The 25,947-nt window shown below is 43.2% G+C and overlaps 1 protein-coding gene across 4 annotated transcripts; it reads left to right on the top strand.

The window, feature by feature from the left end:
• Nucleotides 1-472: 472 nt before the first annotated feature.
• On the top strand, nucleotides 473-24,831 carry LOC143327024 (solute carrier family 41 member 3). 4 transcript variants are annotated; one of them, XM_076741141.1, is made up of 11 exons: nucleotides 721-849; nucleotides 1,459-1,811; nucleotides 15,299-15,406; nucleotides 16,139-16,210; nucleotides 16,730-16,874; nucleotides 17,728-17,874; nucleotides 18,395-18,539; nucleotides 18,625-18,704; nucleotides 22,813-22,947; nucleotides 23,688-23,836; nucleotides 24,531-24,831. In XM_076741141.1, the coding sequence occupies exons 2-11, from the start codon at nucleotides 1,503-1,505 to the stop codon at nucleotides 24,702-24,704; spliced, it is 1,464 nt and encodes a 487-aa protein (XP_076597256.1). In that variant the 5' UTR covers nucleotides 721-849; nucleotides 1,459-1,502; the 3' UTR covers nucleotides 24,705-24,831. The 4 variants fall into 4 exon arrangements, with proteins under 4 accessions (XP_076597255.1, XP_076597256.1, XP_076597257.1 ...); XM_076741140.1 differs by lacking the exon at nucleotides 24,531-24,831 and having other exon boundaries at nucleotides 473-849; nucleotides 23,688-24,202; XM_076741143.1 differs by lacking the exons at nucleotides 721-849; nucleotides 1,459-1,811 and adding an exon at nucleotides 10,291-10,580.
• The last annotated feature ends 1,116 nt before the right edge of the window (nucleotides 24,832-25,947 follow it).

Raw genomic sequence — 25,947 nt, 5'->3', positions numbered from 1 at the left:
TCATGTTCGCTCTCTGTGATACCAGCAATGGTTTCCCTGGTGGGGTGTGGGGACTACCAGGGGTTCCCCGGAAAAATAACTGATCACGTTTTACACATGTTCTCATTCACGTCGCTGTCATTGTAAATGTCACACAATCTACAAGACAGCTGTCAAACTGTTAATATGATCAGTGTGTTCTGTTTTGGGGTGCTGACATGTTAAGATTTGGACCCCTTGGCCTTTATATGAAAGATTTTATCCGTCCTGACACGGCAGAGTGAAAAAAGTGTGTCTATTCTTTACAACTTTTTTTTTTTTTTTTTTTTTTGAATACACCACATCTGGCGGCATTTCACTTCATTCACTCTTTTCCCCAAATTTCCGCTGGTGCACGCTGTCTCTGCAGGGGGCGGGGCTACAGGTTACTCTATCGTTTATCCAATCAGAGAGCGCCTAGTAGTGTAACCGTGGTTACTGGGGCAGTAATATTATGGTATGTACACATGGCAGCCTCCGGTAGACGTGTGTGCTGGCTGTCAACAGAAGATACTTGTACGTTTCATTGTTCTTATGCGCATCTGGTGGACGTGCAGATAAGTGAAAGCCTTTGTTATCTTCGCGGTTCTCTGTCGTCGATATTTTGTGATTGAATATTTTTACTTGTCTTCTTAAGCGTCAGTTTAATGTAAGTCCGTGTGTATGTTTGGGAGTGAGCTGATTACCAACACTGATGTAAACATGACTGAGTGACCAGAGCTGGACATGCTGGTGCTTGCTTCACGTCAGGTGTCACAGCCGCGCATGGACTCCGTTAACGCCGCAGAGACTCGGTGTGCACAGCCCGGCTTCTTGTTCATGTTAGCAAAAGTAAGGCTACTGAAGAGAATGCAGTAATACATAAGAAAACATAATATTGCATATTGGATAGCAGCTACACAGTGTTTATTTTTTAAATGGACATATAGAGAAAGAACAGATCTTCTATATTGGACAGTTAATCGTCTAATCACTGGAATAGGAGACTGATGAATGGTGACATTAAATGTTTTTTTTTTTTTTTTTTTTGAGCTGGGGAGACTTGCTCATCTTGGGAAGCTTTCATTTGCAGCTTCTGTACATGTTTCCTCTCACGTGGGCATGTGTCTGACCTGACAGAGGGCAGCAGAAGCTTATCTGTGTTTCCACCATTCACACACTGTACCAGGCTAACCAGCTAACTAGCTACCACTGAAGCTAAAGCGTTTTAACTGCGAGGCTAAAGCTAGCTCTGACGCTGCTGCTAGGTGGCTAGCTAATAGCAGAGTACCTAAGGTAGAGGTCAAAGGAAAATGTAAAGTGTTGTATTTCTTTATTGATATATATCTAGTTTTAGCGTTGACTCGTTTGATAACCTTTTCCTGCTTTATGTCACTTTATACTTGTATAAAGGAGCTAAATGTGAAAAAGTAACATCTGACCCCACAAATGCATCCCCAGATTAAGCCAACAGCGTTCCACTCATCAAAGCCACCACCACCATCATGCCTGGTGAGGATAAACCACCACAACAGACCCGCCAGAGGAAGAAGAACAAAAAGTCCCGTTCCAAGGGGAAGAACCTGGGCGGGAGTCCTGGTGCCCCCCAGGGAGGCACCATAGATGGCCAGGATGTCCTCTTACCACCAGTGCTCCAGCCTCCTCCTAAAAAGCCAGTGGAGGAGAAGCCAAAAGTGCCCGTTGCCAAAGTAGAGGAAGAGTCGTCCCTTGCGATCTGTCTTCAGGTCCTTTTTCCCTACCTGCTGGCAGGGATGGGCATGGTGATGGCCGGCATGGTGCTGGACAGCGTGCAGGTGAGCACGGTCGTAAGGCTGCTTTCAGTTAACTGTTGAACTGACAGTGGGCGCATTACACCCTAGTGGGTTCAGCTTGTTAGTGGATGTGTTTTTACCTTTTCATGATGTAAAATGATTTGTAAAGCAGAGTTGTCTGAGTTATGATTCACGCATCAGTGATGCTTAGTGTTCGTATTAGTGAGGTGTTTTTAACTTACTAGTTAATCAACGTTATGCACCTAGTTTTTGGTCTTGGACTACAGTAAGTAAGTCAAAGGTCTCTGTTCTGATCACGTACGCATAGCCCACTTAAAATTTCTTAAAAAAGTCGTGAACGCCTAAGGACTTTGGAATGATTAGCTTGTTAGACAGTGATGACAGACATGAAATGTGCACTCCCTCAAACAAATGTGGAAAAAGGTTTGGTTGGATTACCCTTCAATGAAATTGAGGAAGTCCAAATTAAAATCCTGTGCAGCCTAACAGTGGAACTAAAACAAACATAAGTTCCATTGGTCATTTTTTGAGTACTGTATTAGTACACTTTTTGTGTACACACATTATAAAACCAACATGACTATGACCAGTAATAACATGATACTGTAGCATAGCCATTGATGTTTGTAAGACTGCTGTGGAACGACGTCCTCCAGTTATTAATCCTAATTAATTAATCTATTAATGTTAGTTTGTCGAATTGGCCAAATATAAAACCCTAAAATGCAGGTGGCACAAGCAGCCAAGTCAACCTATACTACAAGACATGTTCCCACTTAAAGTTTAGAGAGGAAGTCATTCATTCATTCATTCATTCATCTTCTATACCCGCGTATCCCTTTCGGGGTTGCAGGGCTAGAGCCTATCCCAGCTGGCAATAGGTGAGAGGCGGAGTACACCCTGAACCGGTCACCAGCCGATTGCAGTAGAGAGGAAGTGAAAAGATGAATGTTGTTGATGAACAATGTGCAGTCAGGTGGATAGACTGTTATGTAAGTGATTTCAAGTGTAATTTAATAAATTGGCACTCACTAGAATGCCTGTCAGTCAGTCACAATGTAAATTTGTGGAATGCATTTGAATAATATTTTTTTAAGGTGGACATTTAAAAAAAGTCCTTATCTCAGCTGCTAAAACTGTCGAAGGGTTCTCTGCTCTATCCCAGCGGACAGCCCTCTGCATTGTTTGTGTTTGTCGAGTCAGCAGTCTTTATCTTTAAATTGATGTGCAGCGGGTACCATGTGTGCATGTGTGTAGTCTCGTTGTGTCTTTATCCTCTGCCAGGCATCCCTGGCATTTGTTCTGCAGCAGCAGGGTTGACGGGAATCAGATGCACTGCTGTCTGGTTTATGATTATCTGGTATCTCTTTCTTCCTCTCTGTTCTCCGCTGATAAAGACTTGTCTATCCTCACATGGCTTATTCCCTTTACTCCATCTGTTACTCATCAGTATTTCTTTCACTTGCTCCTCCACCATATCTGTTACCTGCTGTCTGATGGAGGATGATTAGCTTTGAGTTTGGCTGAGTGTTGCATCTCAAAGAACAGAGGACAATAAAAGGACATAGAGAGTAGCTTATCTGAACGGAAAAGAGGTAAAGACAAGACGACAACACTATCACCAACTGGGATTGCTACTGTGACCTGTGGTGCTTGTGGAGGTTGAGGATTTTGTTGGAACAGCCATATATTGTTGTCACATGTGCAACTTATATCCCACATGTTCTGTTTCATATGGACTTCACCCTCTAAAAGCTGTCGCTATATGTTGTTAGCATTTTCTTTCCCACCACGGAACACTGTACAGTTGCCTTTACCAGGTCATGTACAACAGTGATTTCCAACCTTTTTCCTTTTGGGACCCCTTTTCTATTATTGAGCAAACTGATGACCCCTGCCGGAGGCATTGCAATTTTGGGTTGTCTGTCTGTCCAGAGGTATCAACATCTATCCCATTACCGATGTCTCAGGAACACTCTAGCAATTTTTTTCAAATTTGACATGAACATTAACTTAGACTCAAGGACAAGAACTACTATATATGACTCTGGACTCTCTCAGACAATGATGTAGCATAATCTAGCTCCAAATGTCTCAGCTTTCTCCTCAAGGCAGATGGGAGCTTCTGGATAATCCCAAATTCCCTGGTAGGCTGGACCATGATGCTCTGGACCTTCCAGAGGATCATGGTTCATCTGCACTAAGCCGCTGAGGAGATGAAAAGGGTAAGGAGACTGTCTTTGTGGAGCAAAGCCACACCTGAGCATCAAAAACAACAAGATGTTCCCTCCAAGAAGAGGCACCAGTTGCACCGCCACACCATGCTCTGATGCCTCTTCCTTGTCCAGCAGCTGCAGCTCAGTGGGCTCTGTGCCACACCAACAAGAACCAACAGTTGGTGTGCACCTGGGCCAACCCTCCCACCGAGCCACCTCATAAACACTGGCGTCAGTGGAAATGTAGGGAAGTGGGGAACATGCCTCATTCCAGCTGAGCAAAGGAAACACAACAGCCCTTTTCAAGGCCAAACACTTTTCCTTGAAGAGCAATGTCCTGTCAGCCAGTCTGCTTATGTTCCCACTGAGCATTTTACGGCTTCTTTTACACAGACGTAGGCTCCCTTCACAAGACAGCAGTTCCCACCACACGTGTTTACACACACACAGTGCAGTAGGCACAGCCTTGTCACTTCCTTACATTTTCATTTCAATAAATCCCCACCTAAAATGTGCATTACTGATCGTAAATAATTATCACCACCCTCCCACTCTTCAGGGCGACTTAGCGGTGATATCTCAGCAAGACCTGTTTCAGACTCTGGATTTGTACACATGGGACTGAATGCTGATGCTTTCAGGCAATCAGACATGCTGGAATGCTGTGTCCCAGTGATTGGTCCATATCCCTCTCATTTCCAGGCACAAAAAAAATCATGTGCACCTACCTCCACAATACCATTACAATCGGCTACCATTTGGCTATTCTCTGGCTCTGCACACTTTTTCCAAGTGTGTGGAAGTCCACTGGAGTCACAAGAAAGGGATCAAAGTTCCTCATAGCCCCCTGCCAGGAGAAAACTGCACTTCACAGTGGAAGTCACACAGCATCTGCAAATGCTGCGTTTTGCCATTAACTGGCAAGAGATCTCTACTCCCCTCCTAGCCGTTAATGCATCTGGGTGTTTAAATAAACTTTACCATTAGAGCAAACCAGCTTTCCACACCACTGAAAGTGTTGCCGACAAACATGTCATAGTAAGTACACAGCGGCATACATCAACTGTCAGGGCAACATGTGCTCCTGCTGTAGTCACACAGACACCTTCTATCCAAGTTGTTCCTTCCGGGGGTGCACAACCATGCTTTGGGCTTGATATCTTTTGTAGGGCACTCCCACAGCGTGTGGAAATTGAGTCCTACACTTGTTAGAATGTTGTGGGACACATTCTGGAAGGTGCAGATGCATCTGTTCACCTCATGAGAGCGTGCACAGTGTGTGCTGTGGTTCTCCTTGAGTGCATGAGATGGACCTCCACTAGGAGTAGATGCCTTCTCTTACTGGCTCAGAGCTCTCTTTTACACAGTTCCCCAGTTGTCTTGATTCCTTACCTCTTACCATGCATTGAGAAGGAGAATCTAGTGGTCATTCTGGTGACACCAGAATGCACAACCATGTCTTGGTTCCTGACCATGGTGCAGGTGCTAGAGGCGAGACCGTGACACCTCTCATGACACAGTGACGTACTGTCACCGCTGCGTGGTGCAATCTGCCACCTCCTGGTGATATGCCAATGGCTGTGGACCTGGCCACTAAATGAGAGTGCTTGTAAAGGTTAGGGCTGACGCATGCTGTGGTGCTATAAGGGCATGTGGAGAGAGGCTCAGATCCCACATCGTGTCCTCTGCCTCTCATGTTGACCTACCTTCAGAATGACTTGGCTCCATCTACGATACAAGCGCATGCTATAGCCATTTCATTCTACTACGAAGACTTTGGAGAGAGATTGGTTTTCAGGTATCCTTTGGTGAAGCACTTTTCAAAGGGAGTCAGATGACAGAAACATCTCTTGCTCTCTCTAGCACCCCCACGATAGCTGATAGCTTAGATCTCTCTCAAGATACTATCCATTAATATAGTGCTCCTCCTAGCCCTAATGTTGGCTAAGAGCGTGAGTGACCTATACGCGCTGTTGTTCTCACAATCCTGCCTTTCTATTGGAGAGGATGGAAGTGCAGCAACTTTACATCCAAATACCTCATTTACATGTAAAGTCTTAAGTTCAGTAGGGAATTATTTCCCTTGAGAGTTTCTTCCCCCTGCCTCACTGAAATGAGGCAGATGAACCAACTCTTAACTAGCTCTGTCTCGTGTGCACTTTGTCTCACTGTGTGTTACACACAACAAACAACAGGCAGACACAGCAGATGTTAATTCATTACAGAGGGCACTCACAGGGCGTGGCTCTGTCCAAACAAGGTCTATCTCACTGTCTGTGTGATGCCTTCACGCAAGCCTAGAGTGCAGCAGGAATAGAGTCTCCAGGGTTTTCAGGTCCACTCTACCAGGAGTAGCCAGATCCTCATCCACAGCTCTCTTTGCAGGGATGACAGTGGCAAACAGCTACATATTGGGCTTCTCCATGACCTTTTATACATTCCTATGTCCTCCATGTGTTTGCTTCCTCCCTGACTCATTCAGTCTTAAGCATGCTATATGGCAATTGATGCATTGTCAGATCTGGTGCTTTTACGCACCTGCCAAACGGTGCGCCTCTGCTCCCATCATCTCAGAGTAATGGGCTGTGTGGGGAACCATTATAGTAAGTAACCAATGTCCCACCTTTCTGCAGGTGCAGTACCTTGTGGAGGGATTCCACACAGGCCTGAAATAGTTAGTTATGCATCATAACTCCAAATTCTATGAGTATGGGCGTAGCCATCTAAGATTTAGGCCCCCTGCTCTACTGGCATGTACAGTGGCGGAAAAGAAAATCTTCACGACTGCGCAGATGCGCAGGGATAAACCCAGTAGCGACAGCTCTTACAGGACTACATCTATACTCATATAATCTGGAGTTACAAAATTGAACAAACTTATGCCATATATCCTGTTTGCTAATGAGCTTTTTTATCAGTTTTTGACCCCCATGGTTTGCCATTGCTATCCAACTTATGGATCACTCAGCTTTCCTAAACTTGGGCTGCATTGCACATTAATTTCTGCAAATTCATTTCTGACACTGACACATTACTCACTCACTAGATTCAAACGGGCACTGGCACCGTAAGCACTCGTTTCCCAACTACCAAACTGTTGGTCATTGTCACCGAAAAATAATGCTACCTTGTTGTCTTCTGTAAATAGTAGTTTTGTAATGGTGAATTTAAACCTGAAGGTGCCTCCCAGAAACCTTCTGTGTTATATGCTGTGAATGTTTGAAACAAACTAAGTTAATACCAAACTGTTAAAAACCAAGAGAGTGGGACGGCCAAATACTATGTTCATTATATGTATTTTATTGCATGCAAATGACAAGGCAGAAAACTGTGTATGTGAGAGAAGAAAAAACACCATTTATGTGATCCAGTGGTGCATCCATGGTGATGACACACAGCTCGTCTTTTAGATGGTAAAATGATAAGGCTGCCTGTATGGAATGAACAGCTAGCATACAAAGTAATATCAGTCTTGCCTGAACACTGATGGTGTAGTTTAAGTGTATTTTTCATGTTAATTATGCTTTTACTTACAAACAAAAAGCCATAATGCTACTTGTTGTTATTATGTTGTTGTAAATCCAAGTAATAGCACCACTGCCATTACTGTGTAACACATTACCTGATGGTGAAAGCAGACATGATTAAGTTGATTTGCAGCTGCCCCCTCCAACAGATGAAATTAAGCCATGTAAACACTTGACAGTCTCAAATCACCAGTGTGAAATTGTTTGTTTGAAACAGGCTAGATGTTAAGCTCTGTGTATCAAGGCTCAAGTTAAACCTGGTATTACCTGCTAACATCTTAAATCCATTTCTTGCATTGTTAGGAATGTGAAACACATGAAAATTGGAAAAGCTGAATTTCATACCCTGCCCAACTAGCAAGAGATCTGAGAGGAGAGAGTGACTTTGTTGGCACGCTTAAATGGAAGCATTCAATGAATTAAAGTGAAATAAATTTCATGTTAAGCTGTCTGTTCAAATTGTATGTTTTAGACTCTAAACTTTATTTCAGTTAGATTTTAATTTCTGTATTTACAAGATGTAGCAGGTTCTGCAGTATTTTGTGAACAGATATCTTGATAAATGTGATACAAGTAAAATTCTCTCATACATCAGTTGTATTGCACAAGTTTAAAAGTGAGGTGCCACTGCTTCTTTGCTTCCACACTTATCCTGAAATTTTCTATCTAATTTTAGTGGCATTTCACTGACTTCACACAGGTTTAGTAAGTGTGTGGCTCTTGAGGACTTTGCTGAGTCTGAAAAAATAGTACTGGTGATGTCATCAGGATGGCCTAGAGAAAAAAATGCTGTTGAGTTGCATGATGGGAAATGTAGGAACCAATGTTTTGACCCATCTCGACCTCTGCTGCTTTGATTGTGACCATTCCTATTTCAACCTGTCTCTTGTGAGTCCCAAACTTTCTGAAAGTGCCAGGTAAATTATTAGGGCACCCCTATAAGGAGCTCTGGTTATTTTGAGTAAGAAAATGAATGATACATCCATATTTGAAGCTAATAAGAGACATTGACAGGTATCTAATGGGAGTAAGAAGCGCTAAAACACAGTTGTAAAGGCAATTAACATGCATAAAATCTTTACTAGTGAAGTGGGAGTCAAATTAATGATTTGATAATAATAAGGAGGAAGTGACAGCAATACAAAGGCATGTTTGCATGTAAGAGAAAAGAGATTTGTGAATTTCTGTGATATGAAAAGTGCTCTGAAAACAATATTTTGGTTCAGAGAAGCTTTTTGAGTCGGGCAATGTTTTAGTTACACGGTACTGTATGTGTTTGTTTGGTATTACACAGTAAGGAGATACAGGACCAGAGCCTCTGACTGCATCGCAGTGCAGATATAGCAGGTGGACCAGAGGTAGAGATGGATGAAACGGAGGGAGAGAAAGAATGAGTCACGATGTAGAGAGAGAGAGACAGAGAGATTAGAAAAAGAGGGATGAGAGAGGGAGAAACACAGCGAGTCTGGCCGACTTAGCGGGATGTCACATGGAAAGAGGGAGGTGGGATGAGAGGCAGACACGCAGCAAAAAATAGCGAGAGGGAGAGCGTGAGGCAGTAAGCCGGTCGTTTCCCTCATGAGTTTCCATGTCGGGCAGCGCAGACAGCCCTGCCTCTTTCTCTGCTACGTCACAGCAGAGCAGAGCGGATGGAGCAGGACTACCCTGATGCTGACAGGAGGAAAGGAGCACTCCAGCCTGCCAGAAGCCGGCTGCTGCATCTTGTCAGTGAACCTCTTAGCTCACTTATTGACAACACAGAGCTCTTTTTGTTTTTCTCTTTACCTTCATTGTGAGCCTGCCAAAAGAGAGGAACAAGATTGACAGACACATAAAGGAATTCTGCTGCTTCTAACTCTCAAGACCTTTTGGACTATTCTTCATCTTCATCTTGCTGCTGTCAATCATACAGCTGTCATGGCGAGCATTACTTTTCTTTGCAGGATACAGCTGTGCCTTTACACTGGAGGTCAAGTGGATGTCAGACTGGATCAGATGGATTGAGGACTAAAATCCAGTAAACACTAAACTCTATTCAAAAGACTTTGAACTACATCACATGGATTCTAGAGCAGATCAGAGCATGATCAGGACCTCTTGAAATCTGAACTTTCTATTGTTAGGTTCATTCTCTTTAACCTGCGTGTGGATGTCAAAGCCATCTTACCTCAGCTTAAAAAGGCAGGCTGGTTAAAAACAACATATGTGGAGCATCTGTGCTGGTAGATGAAGATTATGACCTATGAGTAAGACATGGTGTTAATGATTGTGCTGACAAATGGATACCTCATCACTGCTGACTCACCACTGGGCCAAAGATGCCATGCTCCATTGCCCTCAAGTTAGAGTTGAAATCTTAAGTTTTGATTTTGTCTGGTGAAAAGGAACAGAACAAGTGGGAAAATTAAGTGACAGTCTCTTACTTTCATCACTGGATTTTCACCTCTGAACATTGAAAGCATGTCAGTAGCTAATTCTTTTCTTTGATTTTCTTCAGAGGTAAAAAAAAGGGCCAGTAGAAGCTGATCGTTTAGTTGTTCACTGTCAGCAAAGACCGAAGAAAAGCCTGCCATTTCTTTTGAATCCTTCAAGACCAGAACGGCCATGCATTCACACATCCTGTCTCTCAGTTCTCCAGAACGTTTGCCCTTGCTCTTTTTGAACCAAGGACAGCAACATTGATTGTTTTTGTTCTTCAGCCTTCAGCCTGCTCACTTCTTAGGACAGGTGAAACTCAAACCAGTTTTATTTGGACATATCAGAAGTTGACTTTCTTTTACCTTTGGATAGCAGTCACACTTATCATGGGATAACTACACTGAACAAAGTGCCTAAGTAACCTCTAATTCAACATGGTGGTGACTCGTCTGGAGCTGGAGCTACGCTACCAGGGCAAGAAGTTACGCGGCGTGACATGGAAGTTGACTCGATCAGAACATGGCTTCCTACCGGAGAGCTCCTGGCTCATTGCTGCCCAGGTCGTGGTGCCGTACCTGGTGTCAGGGCTTGGAATGGTCTCCGCTGGTATTGTTATGGATCTTATACAAGTATGAAAAACATAATAAAAAGCATCTGCGGAATTAGTTATGAGAGATTAATTGACAGATTGATGGATAGGGTTGAATATTGTCTGAAATGTTTTTGTACTAGTGCTACTCTGATAAACAAGTTTTGGTACTGATACCAAAATAACACTTTTTTAAAAAAACTAATTTTCTACAAAATCCCTTTTTTTATTTAAAAAGAGCCCAATGTTCTTAAATGTTAAATGCTGTCACAACTCTATCAACAGACAAAAACATAGATTGTGGCTGATTTTGCATAACCCCAGATTATGTTCACTGACAATTTTTTTTTTTAGATTTAATGCAAACATTTTTAAGATTCTTTCAATGAAGTGCAAGGCAAATACAATATGGTAAGGTCAGGGAAAGGTCACGGCTATAGCCAGTTAGCTATAGATGGTGGTTGATGTAACTAAGTGGCTAAGCAGATCAAACATTTGGTTAAGGTTTGGAAAGATCATAGTTATGGTCAATAAAAAGGCAAGCATTAATAGGTTGTTTGCAGGTGACGTCACGTCACTCTTTTGTTGTGGTGTGCGGTTGCACATAAGACAACTGAATGTAAATAACGTACCCTGTCTTGTTTCGAGACAATCCACGACTTTAGTGGCATTTAACCTATAAAAGCTACGAACCCTTGAAAAAACTAAACAATTGTCATCCTAGAGCACTTTGGCACAGATCTCATGGATCCGACCGCTAACAAGAAAGTTGTTTGCCTCCATACTTTTGTCTGCTTTCATTTGTTTTCTAGAGTAGAGCGATCTCTGAATGAGCAGGTAGAGTTGGTTATATCTACCGCCTCAGTAGCAGCAAAACTTTCAGTTCAGCTTATGTATAATTTTCTATTTGTACCTTTCTCTCATAATTTCATATGAACTAGCCCAGCAAGAACTTTCCTTCATCTCATCCATTGCAGTTTTCACTTCACTTCTGAATTTAACGTCACGTGACTGCAAACAACCTATTGCTGGTCTGTAACAGGACCTCACTCTGATCTAATGGATGAAAGTTGCATACTTGCCGCCTGCTTTTTGATTACCCTGATCTACACACCCTTAGATTTTGCCTTGCTACATACTCTTCATTGGCACTGAAAGTTGCATTGGATGTAAATCATGAGGTGCCCAATAGGGGTACGAGTAGTACATTTAGGCAAAACAAAATACATATATATACATATTCAAATCAGTCAGGTTAAAGACTATGTAAAGAAGAGTGAATCTGAGCAAGCATGTGATGCCACCTTTTGGTCCTTGATACTTTCTATTCTCCATACACATTTTGGTCAGCTCCACTGAGGTGCTGTGGTTTGATATAGAACTTCTCAGGCCATAGAGTTTGTCATGGTGCCATGGATGAATGAATAATGTGAGAGATGGGTGGCTGTGTGCACACTGTATACAGATAGCCAGTCACAGATGAATGGGTGATTGATGTATAAAGAATGGATAAACAGTAGAGTGAGGCAGAGGTTGACTTTACCTGCTGCTTGACTGAGAATGGTCTCAGCTGGCGTAAGTTTAATATCCATGTGTATAAAGTAGGGTCAGCTGAACATTAGCCTTTTATTAAACATCATTTTCCGATCAGTCTCATCCACCTTCTTTCTGACTTTGCAAGCTCTTTGACCACATAGCACGAGTCTTTCAAACACCTTTTGTTTGTGGAGAGAGTAATAAGAAAAAATGATTGATGGTTAAATTGGTGGACAAAGACAGAATTTTTTTCAGAATTGCACAGCTGGAGGGAAGATGGAGGGCAGCGTTTCCATACAAACAGACAGATAACTGGATGAATGGATGGAAATATTGAAGCAGCCACTGTATGCATAGAAGTGTGAACAGTCCTGCTTCCCCATTGACAGTGCTGTTTTCTGTGCAACAGATGGAGCTTTGTGTAACATCCACCTTTCTGAGCTTTTAAAATCAGATTTTAGGGAAGGAGAGGAGAGCTTTGGGATGAAAGCGAACAGCTGATTTAATAAGTGGTCAGAGGATGAAAGAAAGGAGGCGAGAGAGAGGGAGAGGTATAAGAAACTTTGATATCTTGGTATAGAAGAAAGTAGATTCTGCATTACGAAAAAAAACTGCAGACAAAGAAAGCAGCGTCCACACTGTTTGCATTATTTCCAGTATTTCTTATGTTAGCGTTAGCCTCAAATATAGCTTGAATTGTTCTGAAAATAACAAAGTCCACATACTGATGATACACTAACATCTCTTGTGATGATAAGTATTAACATCAGTAATTACAATGGCAATAACAGGAAGAATATTCTGAACAATGTTCTTTCTCCAGGGAGATCTAACGTAGCACAGTGTTAAGCTCTCCTGGCTTTTCCACATCACACTGAAGCCGCAGCAACAGCATTACAGAAGAAGTGGGCCATGTCCCAAGATAGCCTCCCAACATGACAGCCATCAGCTAGACCTACCAGTCCAGAACCCGAGAACGATGTGTATAAATAGACACACACACACACACACACACACCTCAAAAAGCACACATCTACCCTTCACTCTTACTTGTCCCTCTGTCTGCCCTCATGGCCTTGTTTAGCTTCTTTAAACCTTATCACCACCTCCCCTTACTATTTGCAATTCAGGAAGCAGAAAGTACCTCATTGGTTGTTTTAAAGAGAAGGAGGAGCTCAAGTCAAAATAATTAAAAAGATCGAAATAAATTCTTCTTTATGACTCTGGGTGAGCAAGAACGCTAATGAGCATGTTTGCTTGGTTGTCCCTCGCCTTGTTTTCATTGTCCTTCAGTCAATTGAAACAAAGAACTGAAATGCTAACACAAACAGCTGCTAACAGCTCCTATCAAAATTTGGTCCAGAGCGCTGCAGCCGGCAGACATGAAACGTCTGTGGTGTAATCCCCCCAGGCGTTTATGCACCCTCAATGTACGTCCATTAAAAGTGTTTGCGTCAGTGACAGACTCACGTTATTAGAAGTGTCTGACAGCATTATGGAAAGGATCCTGACGGAGAGGGACCTTTTTGTTCATCAGAAACAGCCACTATAGCAGTCTTGCCACAGCATTTTTATCATCACAAAACACACTTATTCAAACTCAAGAGAAACAAAATTAAACTCATTAAAACCTTCCTGGTTCATCTTTCCCTGTTCCTGTTCCCCACCAAATCTGGCTTTGGTGAAATATAACCTTAATTCACTGAAATGAGAGAGGCAGCAGGGGAAAACAGTGTGTCGTGCCAGAATATTTTCACATTTTCATGGGACATCATGACTGGAAAGACTTAAATATGTCAGCCTTCAACAGATTTTCCCAATAAAAAATATAATAGCAGAAACCCTGCTCCCAGTCAGCACTGATGAAGTAACTGGTAGTTGTGACGTAGTTTTTTTTATGAGAACAGTCAAGCAGTCGGTGGTCAGAGCTAGCGTGACTTTTAGCTTGTTCTTTTAGATTTTTACCTCGTTGTTTTTCAGTGCAGTTGGTCATAGTAGCTCTTGACGGCATAACATAGTCAGCCTCCAGGTACTGAAGTAGCTCGATTGAGCATAGTGTCCACATCCTCAGCTGAGCAGGCTAGCCAAGAGGCATATGTAGCTAGCTGTATCCCTTTTTAATTGTGTTTCACTCTGAAGGCAGCTGCACTGATTAATCTTGTCAAGTTCATACAAGGACACATTTGCTGGAAAAACAACAGGATGAGGACTTTGGATGCTACAACCCCAACACCAAAAAGGATGGGACACTGTGTAAAACATGAAGACAAACAAAATGCATGCATTTGCAAATAAACTGTGTTTATCAAGAACAGTTTCACACAGTGTTCCTGAGCCCATGTATTAATCTCCTTTATACAATCATGTGTTCACAGAGTGGTGACCCTCTCTCCATCCTTGTTTGTGAATGACTGAGTCTTTCCAGGATGCCTCTTTCATAGCCAATCATGATACTATCACCTGTTACCTGATAATTGTGGAATGTAACAGTCCATTTTATTTATGTTTTACGCAGCATCCCAGCTTTTTTTGAAATCAGGCTTGCTGGCTGAACTATATCATACAGTATACAGTCAGTTTCTGTCACTGCTCCACCAGCATCCTTTCATTACACCTATTTAAGGTGAACTGGATCAGTAATAATATTTGTGCCTCCAAGACATTTTCCCCTCTGAGAAATGTTTTGATGTCAATACTTCTTATCTGACTCTTTTTCCTTCCTCGTCCCTCATCCTTTCCTCCATTTCTGGCCTGTCAGTCCCACCTCTCATCTTTAATTCCCTCGCTGCCGTCCCCTGCTCCACATCACTCTGCTCTTGGCAGCTGTGTTGTTCTTTTATATGTGCATCTATTTAAAGATCTAAACCGTCTCGGTCCTGCCAGCTCTGGTTGTATTCAGAAAATGTGAGGCACACTCTGTGAACTGTATTTCTTCTAAACCCACTGAACCTGTGCAGTATGGCGTGGCGTGAGACGATGCTCAGAGATGTGGAAACAGGAAAAGTAGGCTACTGGGTTGGTTGAGAAAATGTGATGTGCTTATTTAAGTGCAGCAGCGAGGCACGAGGTTCAGAGGGTTCGTCTGCGGAGGTGTGAACATTGTGTATGTGAATATTACGATGGCACAATTGAAAGAGTTGTTCTTTAGTGAATTTATACACGTTTTGGTTTTTGCAATGCAAGTGTTTATATTGTATTTCATTTCCAATGTGTGTGTTTCAGCACTGGGAGGTGTTTAAGGTGATAACCGAGGTGTTCATCCTGGTGCCTGCTCTGGTTGGACTCAAAGGAAACCTGGAGATGACCCTGGCCGCTCGCCTCTCCACTGCTGTAAGACTGGCAGGGTGTCATATTTTTAGGTTTTCGTGCAGTGTCACGTTGGAGTCAGAATTTGACATTTTTCAGAAAGCTAATGCTTGTTGAATAACAGACTTGTACTTATTAACATGCACACAGACCAGTGTCGCACTTGATATCATATGATACCATTAAAAGTCTGAAGTTAAGGAGTTTCTTGCAGTAAGATGAGACATGATCACATGTAATGCAGCATGTTGAATTATTTAGATACTTCCTAACACCATCATTGCTGAGATCTGGGGACGTGGTGACATCGCTACAGTTTGGTCCACCAGAGAAAGAAACACAAGCAGTCGAACAATCAGGGAGCTTTTTTGAAGCCCACATGTTTTAATTTTTTTACATATGAGTATCAAAAATATACTTACTGGGTACAAGTACCTGAGAGATAGGGTATAGGGAATAAGGTGGGTAAGAACTTTATGTTTAAAAATGACTCCAAGTATTTTTATTTTTCTTCCTGAGTACCTACTTAATAATTAAAATGTACAGAAATGTTGTTACTGTGTAACAAGGCAGGAAAAATGGAGGCTAACAGTGCAGATATCGGACCACGTATTAGTTACAGTTAGAATATTCCATATGAACATGTAATAAACACTTGATTTTGTCAAACAAAATTCTACAGTAACTTGAATGATTGAAGTTTCCTTTTCCTCCACATCAGGACTGAAATGACGGTTTGTATCTCCATGTTTTTAGGCGAACACGGGTCAAATGGACGACCCTGATAAACAGTGGACCATGGTGTGCAGCAATCTGGCTCTTATACAGGTAACAAGGTGACTGTGTGGTGCACACTGTCACAGCTTACTGTGTTCAGTTTGAGCAAAAACAAGTGCTAACTGGAAATACATTAAAAGGTGGCATGCTTTGTATTCTGTGGCGTTGTTTCCAAAAATGGTAATAATGGGGCTGATTGTTGTCTGTGAAAACAATGTTCTGTTTAGACAAAATTCATAATTGATGAAATGTTTTCAATTGCACTTTGAGAAATACAACAGAAACAAATCAGTAAGCAACTGTTTTAATCGTGGGTTAGTCATTTTTCGAGCAGGAACCCACTGTTTTTTTTAGTTTGGTATCATTGTAGAATGAATATCTTTGGGGTTTGGACTTTGTTATGTTGTTTTATTGACTAACTGATTACTCAAGTAAATAATCATCAAATTAACCCGAGTACTCAAAGTCATTGTGAGTTGCAGCCTTACATAAATGTCACCATACTGCATGTCACCTTCACTCTTCTACTCACGTTTGAAGGTTTTGATAATGCCTCTTCGTTTTCTGCAGGTTCAGGCTACAGTGGTGGGCTTCCTCGCAGCAGTGGCTGCAGTGTGTTTAGGGGCGATTTCTAGAGGGGGGGTTGAACTGGACCAGGCAGCTGTTCTCTGTGCTAGCAGCATCACCACCGCCTTTGTAGCTGCTCTGTCCTTAGGTGAGAACCAGGGAGGCCTGTCTTGTTTTGCATTAAGAGGATGCACTTATGCACTCATGTGTTCACAAAGTGGTGAACCTCTCTCCATCATTGCTTGCGAATGACTGAGTCTTTCAAGGATGCTACTTTCATACCCAATCATGATACTATCACCTGTTTACCTGTGGAATGTTCCAAACAGGTGTTTTTGGAGCATTCCACAACTTTCCCAGTCTTTAGCTGCTCCTTTCCCAACTTGTCTGAATTGTGTCAAATTCAAAATAAGCATCTATTCACAAAAGTCAGAGTGCTATCAATCTCATCTAACTCTCAGCAGTAGGAGAAACCATTTCCAAAATGTTGCACTAATGCTTCAGTAGAAAGTAAAAGGTACGTGAAGCTTGTGTTAATGTATTTTTTTACCCACAGTGTTAAGCCACAGACCGTCAGTCCACGTGAGCACACTGGATTAGCAGGGTTTTCACGTATCCCCACATCACCCTTTCCCCTCATGTACCAACTGCATAATCCATAATTTATCCTCACCATAGATGCTCTAGTGTCTAGCAGGCTTAAAGCGGGGAGGTGAATAGCCCTGGTTATCTCAGCAGGGAGTAACGTCTTTCCAGATTTCCTCTCCTCACTCTGCCATTTTTAATATTTCTCTTTAAATCAGTTTTCTTAGTTAACTGCAGCTCTCATGAAAGCTCTCACAGAACACACTGAATTATTTCTTTCTGTACATTCTTTCCTCGTCAGTCACTGTTGTTTGCAGTGATAACTAGTTCTCCAACATCCTATTTCCTATTTCCGTGCTCTCAGACTAACTCAATTGTCTCCTGTTTCTGTCTTCGCTCTCGACTGTCTGTGACAGGCCTGGTGATGATTGGTGTGATCATCGGCTCCAGGAAGGTGGGGATCAACCCTGACAACGTGGCCACCCCCATCGCTGCCAGTCTGGGTGATTTGATCACCCTGTCCCTGCTGGCCGGGGTCAGCAGCACACTCTATGAATATATGGGTGAGGAAATACAATAACGCTGGAGGTGGAGTCGTGAGGGAGATGAGCTCGAGCTCTGATTTATGAGAGCCTCCTGGCTGACCTGTGCACCTGCTGACTATGACAGCAATTCACATCTAGATTTCTACGTTTTCTCTCAGAGGAAACTTTGAATGTTTGTTTTGAATTGATATTAAGTCGAATGAGAGGGAGCATCTTAAGCAACCTTTTTCTGGAGTTCGTCATGCTGGTCACCAGAACACAAGATGGCAGCAGAAATCATGTTTATTCTCCCAGAGAGCTCATCACTGTGTGTGTGTGTGTGTGTGTGTGTGTGTGTGTGTGAGAGTGTGAGTGTGTGTGTGTGCGCGCACTGAAACACAGCAGTGCAGCTTGCTTGCATGTGTGTGTTCACCTTGTGTTAATGTATTTACAGGTGCATTATACATGTTTATCTTGCATGAGTCCTTTTTAAACTTGATCTAAATGTTCACCTGTGTATGTCTTTATTTTTTGCCTCATTCCTGTTCTTGTCTGACAGATATATGGTACCTGTCCCCCCTGGTGTGTCTGGTCTTCCTGGCTCTGATCCCACTGTGGGTGGTGGTCGCCCGACAGAGCCCACAGATCAGGGAGGTTCTCCGCTCAGGGTGGCAGCCTGTTATAGTGGCCATGTCCATTAGCAGGTATGAGTCAAACACTTTCAATGATTTTATATGTAATTCATAATGAGCATGTGGCTTTGATTCCCTCTGTGTTTGTGATTTACAGTTTTGGAGGCCTTATACTGGACAAGACAGTGAGTGATCCCAACTTTGAGGGCATGGCTGTCTTTACCCCCGTCATTAATGGTAAGCTAAATGATGCCACAAGGAGTAATCAAACTGTGAGCTTAACAAGCTTTATAGCGATTTAATGGATGTTGTTGGCCAGAGTGACAACACTTCTATCATTATATATAAACCATGAAGGTTCTGCTGTTAGTCAGCTGCCTGTATGGCTCCAAGCAGAATGCTGAAGACTCAGCAGAGGGGAGGCACGCGGGCAAGAAATCAGGAGTATATGAAATATACTGTACTGTACTACTGACTGGATCTTCTGACAGTCAGTTGATGTGATAACATTCATTTCAAGTGTCATATACACTTGGTCATACTGTCAAACGTGCTGCTGTCTCCAAAGGTCTTTGGAGGTCCAGGTTGTGCTCTTTGGGTGCTTCCTGTGTGAATCTGAGCAGCATAGTAAACACTGAGTGGACACCACAGTCCAGCTCTCAGAACAGAGTAGTAATACTCTAGATTTGGTGCTGAGTGCTTCACTTCACCCCCAACAACACACCTCAGCATCATCAACTGACTTTTTTGATTGATTTTCTTCCTTCCAGGCAGCCACTGGCAGCTGATAGTTTTCATGTTTTTCCTCTTAAACTGCTCTTGCTCATAAGTTCTATTGTGTGCTTGTGCAGCTGTATGCAGTGACTAATTCAAAAACAATAGGAAACTCCAGCAAAAAGACTAGTGATCAGAATGGTGCTTGCTTAAATCACCATACATGATGACCCATCTCAACCAGTCTTCTTCTCCTTCTTTTTTTCCAAGGTGATTTGAATTGCCATTGTGAAGTGAGATGAAATTAGTGGTTGTCTGGAAGGACGGAAACCAGTCTAAAATCACATGTGATCCTTTGGAAAATCTTTGGCTCTAATGTTAAAAGATGCATGATTTACAGTAAATGAGCTAAAACCATGCAGAGCTGCCAAAATGTCCAGTAAATGAAGCCTTAAAACCACTGGAACATTTTCAGAAGCACCAGCTATTCGGGATGCACCAAGGCCATCATGTGGAGCATCGAAGTGCTTTGATGAGTCACACTCATATTAAATTCTCAAAAGGAGAAGCTCGTAACAGTTGCAGTTTTTCCCAAATATATGAGTTGCATTAACAGTAGGAAAAACAAACAATAAAGCATAAATCTCAGTGGCCATGTGCGTAAGCTAACAGGGTTATGTCAGAATGAGATGTAAGTCTGAGCTTACATTTTCCTACATACTTATTATACTGGAGCTAATTAGCTCTACAGTGCAATTAAAGAAGAACACTGGTTTGCTGTTTGCTACTCATGTCAACATGTATCATCAGCTGGTCAGGATGCTGACTTTTTCAAGGTTCAAGATTCAGTTATTTGTCATGCTAGAGCACACGTTGGAGTCCCTTTATTCTGCAGAAGAAAAACAGTTTTTTATGGTGGAGTGTGGAGGGTCAGTTGAGTACTTTTACAGCTTGAGGAGAGACAATGCTCTGTAGTCTGCTGGTATGGCAGTGGATACTTTTCTATCACTTGCTGGAGGGCAGCAGGGTGAACAGGCTGTGGCTGGGCTCGCTACTGTCTTTTAATGTCTTCTGGGCTCTGCACAGGCATCAGAAACATTTAGCATTCGCCTCTTTTTAGCATTATTTCATGTTTGTAGCCATTAAGCTCATATCCATCCATCCATCCATCCATTCACACCCGCTTATCCGGGGCCGGGTCGCGGGGGCAGCAGTCTGAGCAGGGACGCCCAAACTTCCCTCTCCCCGGACACTTCCTCCAGCTCCTCCGGGGGGACCCCGAGGCGTTCCCAGGCCAGCCGAGCGACATAGTCACTCCAGCGTGTCCTGGGTCTTCCCCGGGGCCTCCTCCCGGTGGGGCATGCCTGGAACACCTCCCTAGGGAGGCGTCCAGGGGGCATCCGGAACAGATGCCCGAGCCACCTCAGCTGACTCCTCTCGATGTGGAGGAGCAGCGACTCTACTCTGAGCTCCTCCCGGGTGACAGAGCTCCTCACCCTATCTCTAAGGGAGTGCCCCGCCACCCTGCGGAGGAAACTCATTTCAGCCGCTTGTATCCGGGACCTCGTTCTTTCGGTCATGACCCAAAGTGGAGGAGTTTAAGTATCTTAAGCTCATATCCAAGATCAGCTTTTTAGGGCTCTTGTTTTAAAATGAGTCAGCTTGAAACCTTAAAAAGTCAGCTGGAGACAGTGTATGCAACTCATGAAGGTAACATGCTTAATTAGCTAGGTAGCTACAGCTGATGTATTCTGCCGGTAGCAGTCACCTTTTTAGACGACAAAATCGCCATTCGCTGGTTAGAAATGAGAGAAAATGACTAAAATCTTCGAGTAGTAAAGCACAGCAGCAGTAACTAAGGGGGCAAACAAATTAATTTCAAATGTTACCCATCGTAGTGTTGCAAAAGCAAGTAAAACACCAACGTGGTCACGCATGGTCCTGTGCTTGAAGTGCACCTCATAAACCTCGGATGTGACAAAAGTGACTTGCATTTCAGCCTCAGAGGCTGTTTCATCTCTCTCTGTCAGCCATTCACGACTAGACCTAAACAGAGGGACAGAAGTATTCAGCAGCGTGTATGGATTTCTGTAAAGTGACCCATGTCCAGTCCCTAACAGTTCAGTCTGACTTTCTGGATTAGCACGCAGCTCTTTTCTCCGTGAGAAAGTCCTAATCAGCTGTAGAAATCAGACAATGAAACTATGTCTGATGGTTTGTAGCTACTTAATGCACATAGAAAAATGATTTTCACCTCATACTGCTGTTTAAGAATGAGGAAAAATGCACTGAGACATAGAGAAGTGGAGGCAAAAAAGGAGCAGCTTTCAGAATAAGTGGTTTGGCTGTGAAATGACGCATGCAGTAAAGGAGAAATGTCGATATAAACCACTAATGGAGCACACCCAGTGTCCTGGCACAGCCGACAGGGCCTTTAATAAGCATCGACTCTAACTGTCACTGTTTCTCATTTTGTCTCTGCCCATCTTCCTGCCGTTTCACAATCTCCCTCTCCTCCTCTGTCTTTGCACCTCTCTCCGCTCAATTCTAAATTCACCAATCTGGTTTGAATTTCCCATTTTCCCTCACTGGCTTGCAAATAAACCAGTATTATGTTTAACTAAATGTTCCCTCAAGTCTTTTCCATCTCACAAAAGAACATCTGTGCTGATTTTTTGGCATAAATACTTGGAAAGGTGTTTGGTGTAACTGAATTAGCCACAGATACCCGCACTGATGACAGGACTCAAGTAGCGTTTTTGAGAAGCGGTGGGATGTGGTTGTTGTTTTGCATTCGGCAGAAACGCGGCTTTGAAGAGGCGAATAAAAAGGCTCTGCTCACACCAGAATGAGAGGATCAGATCTTAGCTCATATCTCTCATGTTTAACCCCGGTGAGCTTTTTTTTTTTGTTGCTTTCAAGCACGACACATCTGGGACAGGTTTAAAAATCTACACGCCTTATCAGACGGATCTGACATCTTAACACAAAGTCAAGTTATCTATCAGGGTTTCAGAAAAGGCACATAATGGTTTTTGCACAGCCAGAGTCAGATTTCACTGCTGGAACCATACGGCTGCATCACGATGATTTACTCTCCATACGCACACGCTGCTGCTCTCGTGTCTGAGAGATATCAGGTGGATCTTTTGTTTTTTTTTTGTTCATCTTTTTGGATTTTTTTCAAAACCTGCGACTCCGCTGGCCAGATCGGAGCTGTGCTTTGGCCCGCGTGGCTTATTGAGATGGACTCCGCTCTCTGTAAACCCCGGCCGGATCACGGCTGAGCCAAGCCTGCGTCATTACTTGGCTTAATTTGTGTGCAGACCACGATGAAAGAGATGAAGCGGAACTGATTCTGAAGCTGTTGTGGGAAAGAACTTTCTGTTTCAGTTGATTGTGATGTTAGAAAATCAATATTGGCTTTTCAAATCAATCTGTGTGGGAAAACAAGAACTTTTTTAAACACTCAGCAAATTGTGATTTTTTATTTTTTTTTTTTGGTAAAAATGAAGTTGCAACCTGCAGGTGACAGTGGTTGCTCTGCCTTGTGGCACCCCTTCATTCATATATTCGCTCATGCACTCACACACCAGTCAGTCTGTCCTCTGTCTGTCCTTCCTCTCCGTAGGAGTGGGTGGAAACTTGGTGGCCATCCAGGCCAGCAGGATCTCAACCTACCTGCACTTCTGGACCATCCCAGGGGTGCTGCCCTATAAGATGCGGCAGCACTGGCCCAACCCTTGCATCACCTTCTTCTCCTCAGGTAGCGCTGCCGTGCTGAATGCGTAGCTTTGCATTTGTTTGCATAAAACCTTAGATATTTACCTACAGTGCTTACCGAGGGTGACTTACACTAAGAGCGACCGTCAGATAAATAGCAGGTGGGAAAAGCAACCAGTCTTTCCAAAGAGTATCAGTTACTGCATTGAACACTCTTAATACGATTCTGCTCCATGGTAGAGTGGCTCTTTAAAGCTGCACTAATAAGTGTTCTTATTTTAACAATGGCTCAAATGACTGTGTGTAATTTGAAAAGGGTCAGACTCACAGAAAATGATCACCTGACTTAGCAGCAGCACTGAGGAGCTTGTTAGTGTTTAGTGCTTGTTCAGTTATATTAAGGTTTAGGTTTTGCTGTTGGCTCTAAGGTGTCTGAAATTAGCCAAATCCACATGATTTGTAGCAGTAACACACGCAATAAAAAGCCATCTGCTGGTGGGTGCAAGTGAAAATGTGTCATTGACATTCATTCGTGGTAAATCTTGCAAGCACCACGAAAAAAAAAAGCCACCGTTGTAGCATAGACCACAGCGTCACACCGGGAGGAACTAAGTCAGCAGCCTTTACCAAGAGGAACACGACACAGAGGCGGTGACGCTCTAACTGAGAGCAGACTGTCAGCAGACAGTTAGCAGTGAGGAAAACACATGCATGAAGTGATCATATGACTAAAACCAAGTCGCCTGCCTGGTTACCAAATTGAATGATCTCTGTGTCGCCCAGGGGTGAACTCCAAGTCAGCGCGGGTGCTTCTGATGCTGGTGGTCCCCGGTCACCTGGTCTTCCTCTACGCCATCTCTCTGCTGCAGGGAGAGGAGGCGCCTATCTCTGTAGCCTTCACCATCTGCTACCTGTGTGCTGCTCTGCTGCAGGTAAACTCCTGCAGGCTCATACTTTTTGTGACATGCTTTCACGTCTCCTGTTCACTACAACAAATAAAAGAAAAGAAACCTTTTAGAATCCTGTCCGTGGCAGTTAATGCTGAACAGTTCCTCGTGAACTCACTTGCCCTCAGAGTGTCATGTGAAACTCAGCTTGGCCCTGAAGTTTCACATGACACTCTGATACAAACTGTGGAAACCAGTCACCAGAGGTAAGTCTTTGTACAGTCTGATGAAAACGGCTGCTGCCATCTGTTACCTAACTGTGAAATGATCTGTGCCAGATGTTGGTGTTTCAGCAGCTCGGTGAGATAAAGATTTGTTCCAGGACAGAACCGAAAGTACACCGCAGTCCTGCCGCGCTCACCTTTCCGACCTCCTCCACGTAATGTCATCTCAGCTGTTCAGTGCATAAAAACCTGTCCTTTCCATAATCTATTGGAGGTTCAAATAAGTCTCAAAGTGATTTATTTATTTGTGACATTCTTCATACAACTGAATAGTGGACTTTGTGGCTAACTGTTTGGGAGTCACAGCATCAATCTTGTGCTTTTATGCTCATACGTATATGACAATGCTGAAGAAAGCATCTTTGTAAAATCACATTTTCATTTTATCCCTATTATATCCCTTTTTTTTTTCCTCTAATCGCATCTATTTCAGCTCAGTTTTCTTCTCCCTCTAGGTGGCCATCCTCCTTTACTTTGCTGACCTCATCATCCGTATGATGTGGAGACGGAGTCTGGACCCTGACAACTTCTCCATCCCCTACCTGACCGCCCTGGGGGACCTGCTGGGCACTGGCTTTCTGGCCCTGTGTTTCCGTTGCGTCTCACTTGTTCACAGCCTGGGTCTCTGAATTCTTCCTCTTCATCACCAAACTCTTAGCCAGCCACTGTCTTGTTGCAGCAGTTTTGTTACATTTGCTCAGAAATGCTTTTGATCGGACAATAAAGCGTTTTCTGATGGTCATCGCTGGGCCAGTTCATACCAAGGAATCAGCCTTTGGATCAAATTCAAACCTTTACAGTGATGGAGAGACAGCACAGGTGTCATCCACCCACTTCCACCCATCCGTCTGGGTAAAGTCTTAGCTGTCTGAACACGTTCAACCAATATAATTCTTTTATTTGAGGGCAAAAGACAGAAAAGCCAAAAACATTTAGATGTTTTAGTTTCCTGTTCTTTAGAGGATTCTACTACAGCAGGGGTGGGGAGCCTTTTTCCTATCAAGGGCCAGTGTTTAAATTTTTATAACATCCTTTGAGGGCCATACTAAATTACTGGACACACATATCACACTAACCTCTGCTGTGATGGCTGGAACTCTGCTGTGAGGCGTCTGATGTCAGATGGTAGTGATGATGATGATGATGATGATGATGATGATGATGATGATGATGATGATGATGATGATGCTGGTTAACAGGTTTGGGTCAGTCAGTCTGAAGTTGAACTGAGTCTTTGTGAGAGTCAGTTTTGAGAAGAATTGTCTCAAACACAAATGCAGACTTCACTGCACGTCTCCTCAGAATGGGGACATCCACAGGAGGCACACACAGTTCATAGACCTCCAGCAGAGGGGGGTTGTTGTACCTGCAGCTTTGAGCTCATCGCTGCTTTGCAGTTCAATGACTTCATGCTGCAGGTTGTCAGGCTCATCAGCTGCCTCCACATTAAACAGCTAATACGTTCAGTGGCTTCTGTTTATCGTTCATGTCCTGAAACCTCTCACCAAACGCCTGAAGGAGTTTTCACTCTCACCAGCATGTTCAGATGTCACAGCAGCTTTTTGTTCTTGCAGAGTAGAAACATGCAGTGTTTCCTCTTTCCAGCTGCACTTTCACTTCAAATGATTTCTCATTTGAAAGCAGAGAGCTGAGAAGCTGCTGGAGCTTGAGGTTCAGCTCTGAGAGCTTATTGGTGATGTCCACCATGAAGGCCAAATCACACACTTGCTATCACTGAGTTTCCACGTTTGGTTTTACTTTCAGCTGCATGAATTCTTTGAGACAAAGCATCGTTTTGGAACAATTTTTCTCTGTCTGGTTCTAGCAGCTCCACAGCAGCAACAAGGCTCTCCTTCACTAATTCTCCTTCTG

This window comes from Chaetodon auriga, chromosome 10 (genome assembly GCF_051107435.1).
Source record: "Chaetodon auriga isolate fChaAug3 chromosome 10, fChaAug3.hap1, whole genome shotgun sequence".
Taxonomy (NCBI): domain Eukaryota; kingdom Metazoa; phylum Chordata; class Actinopteri; order Chaetodontiformes; family Chaetodontidae; genus Chaetodon; species Chaetodon auriga.
The sequence above is the reverse complement of the archived record's forward strand: the minus strand, read 5'-3'. Positions and strand labels throughout refer to the sequence as shown.

Excerpts from the sequence above, each read along its gene's own strand:
- LOC143327024 (XM_076741140.1), top strand. The coding sequence starts at position 1,503 with ATGCCTGGTGAGGATAAACCACCACAACAGACCCGCCAGAGGAAGAAG. Across the intron at positions 1,812-15,298 it reads TGGTGCTGGACAGCGTGCAG|CACTGGGAGGTGTTTAAGGT; the intron begins GTGAGCACGGTC and ends TGTGTGTTTCAG. Across the intron at positions 18,540-18,624 it reads GTGGCCATGTCCATTAGCAG|TTTTGGAGGCCTTATACTGG; the intron begins GTATGAGTCAAA and ends TGTGATTTACAG.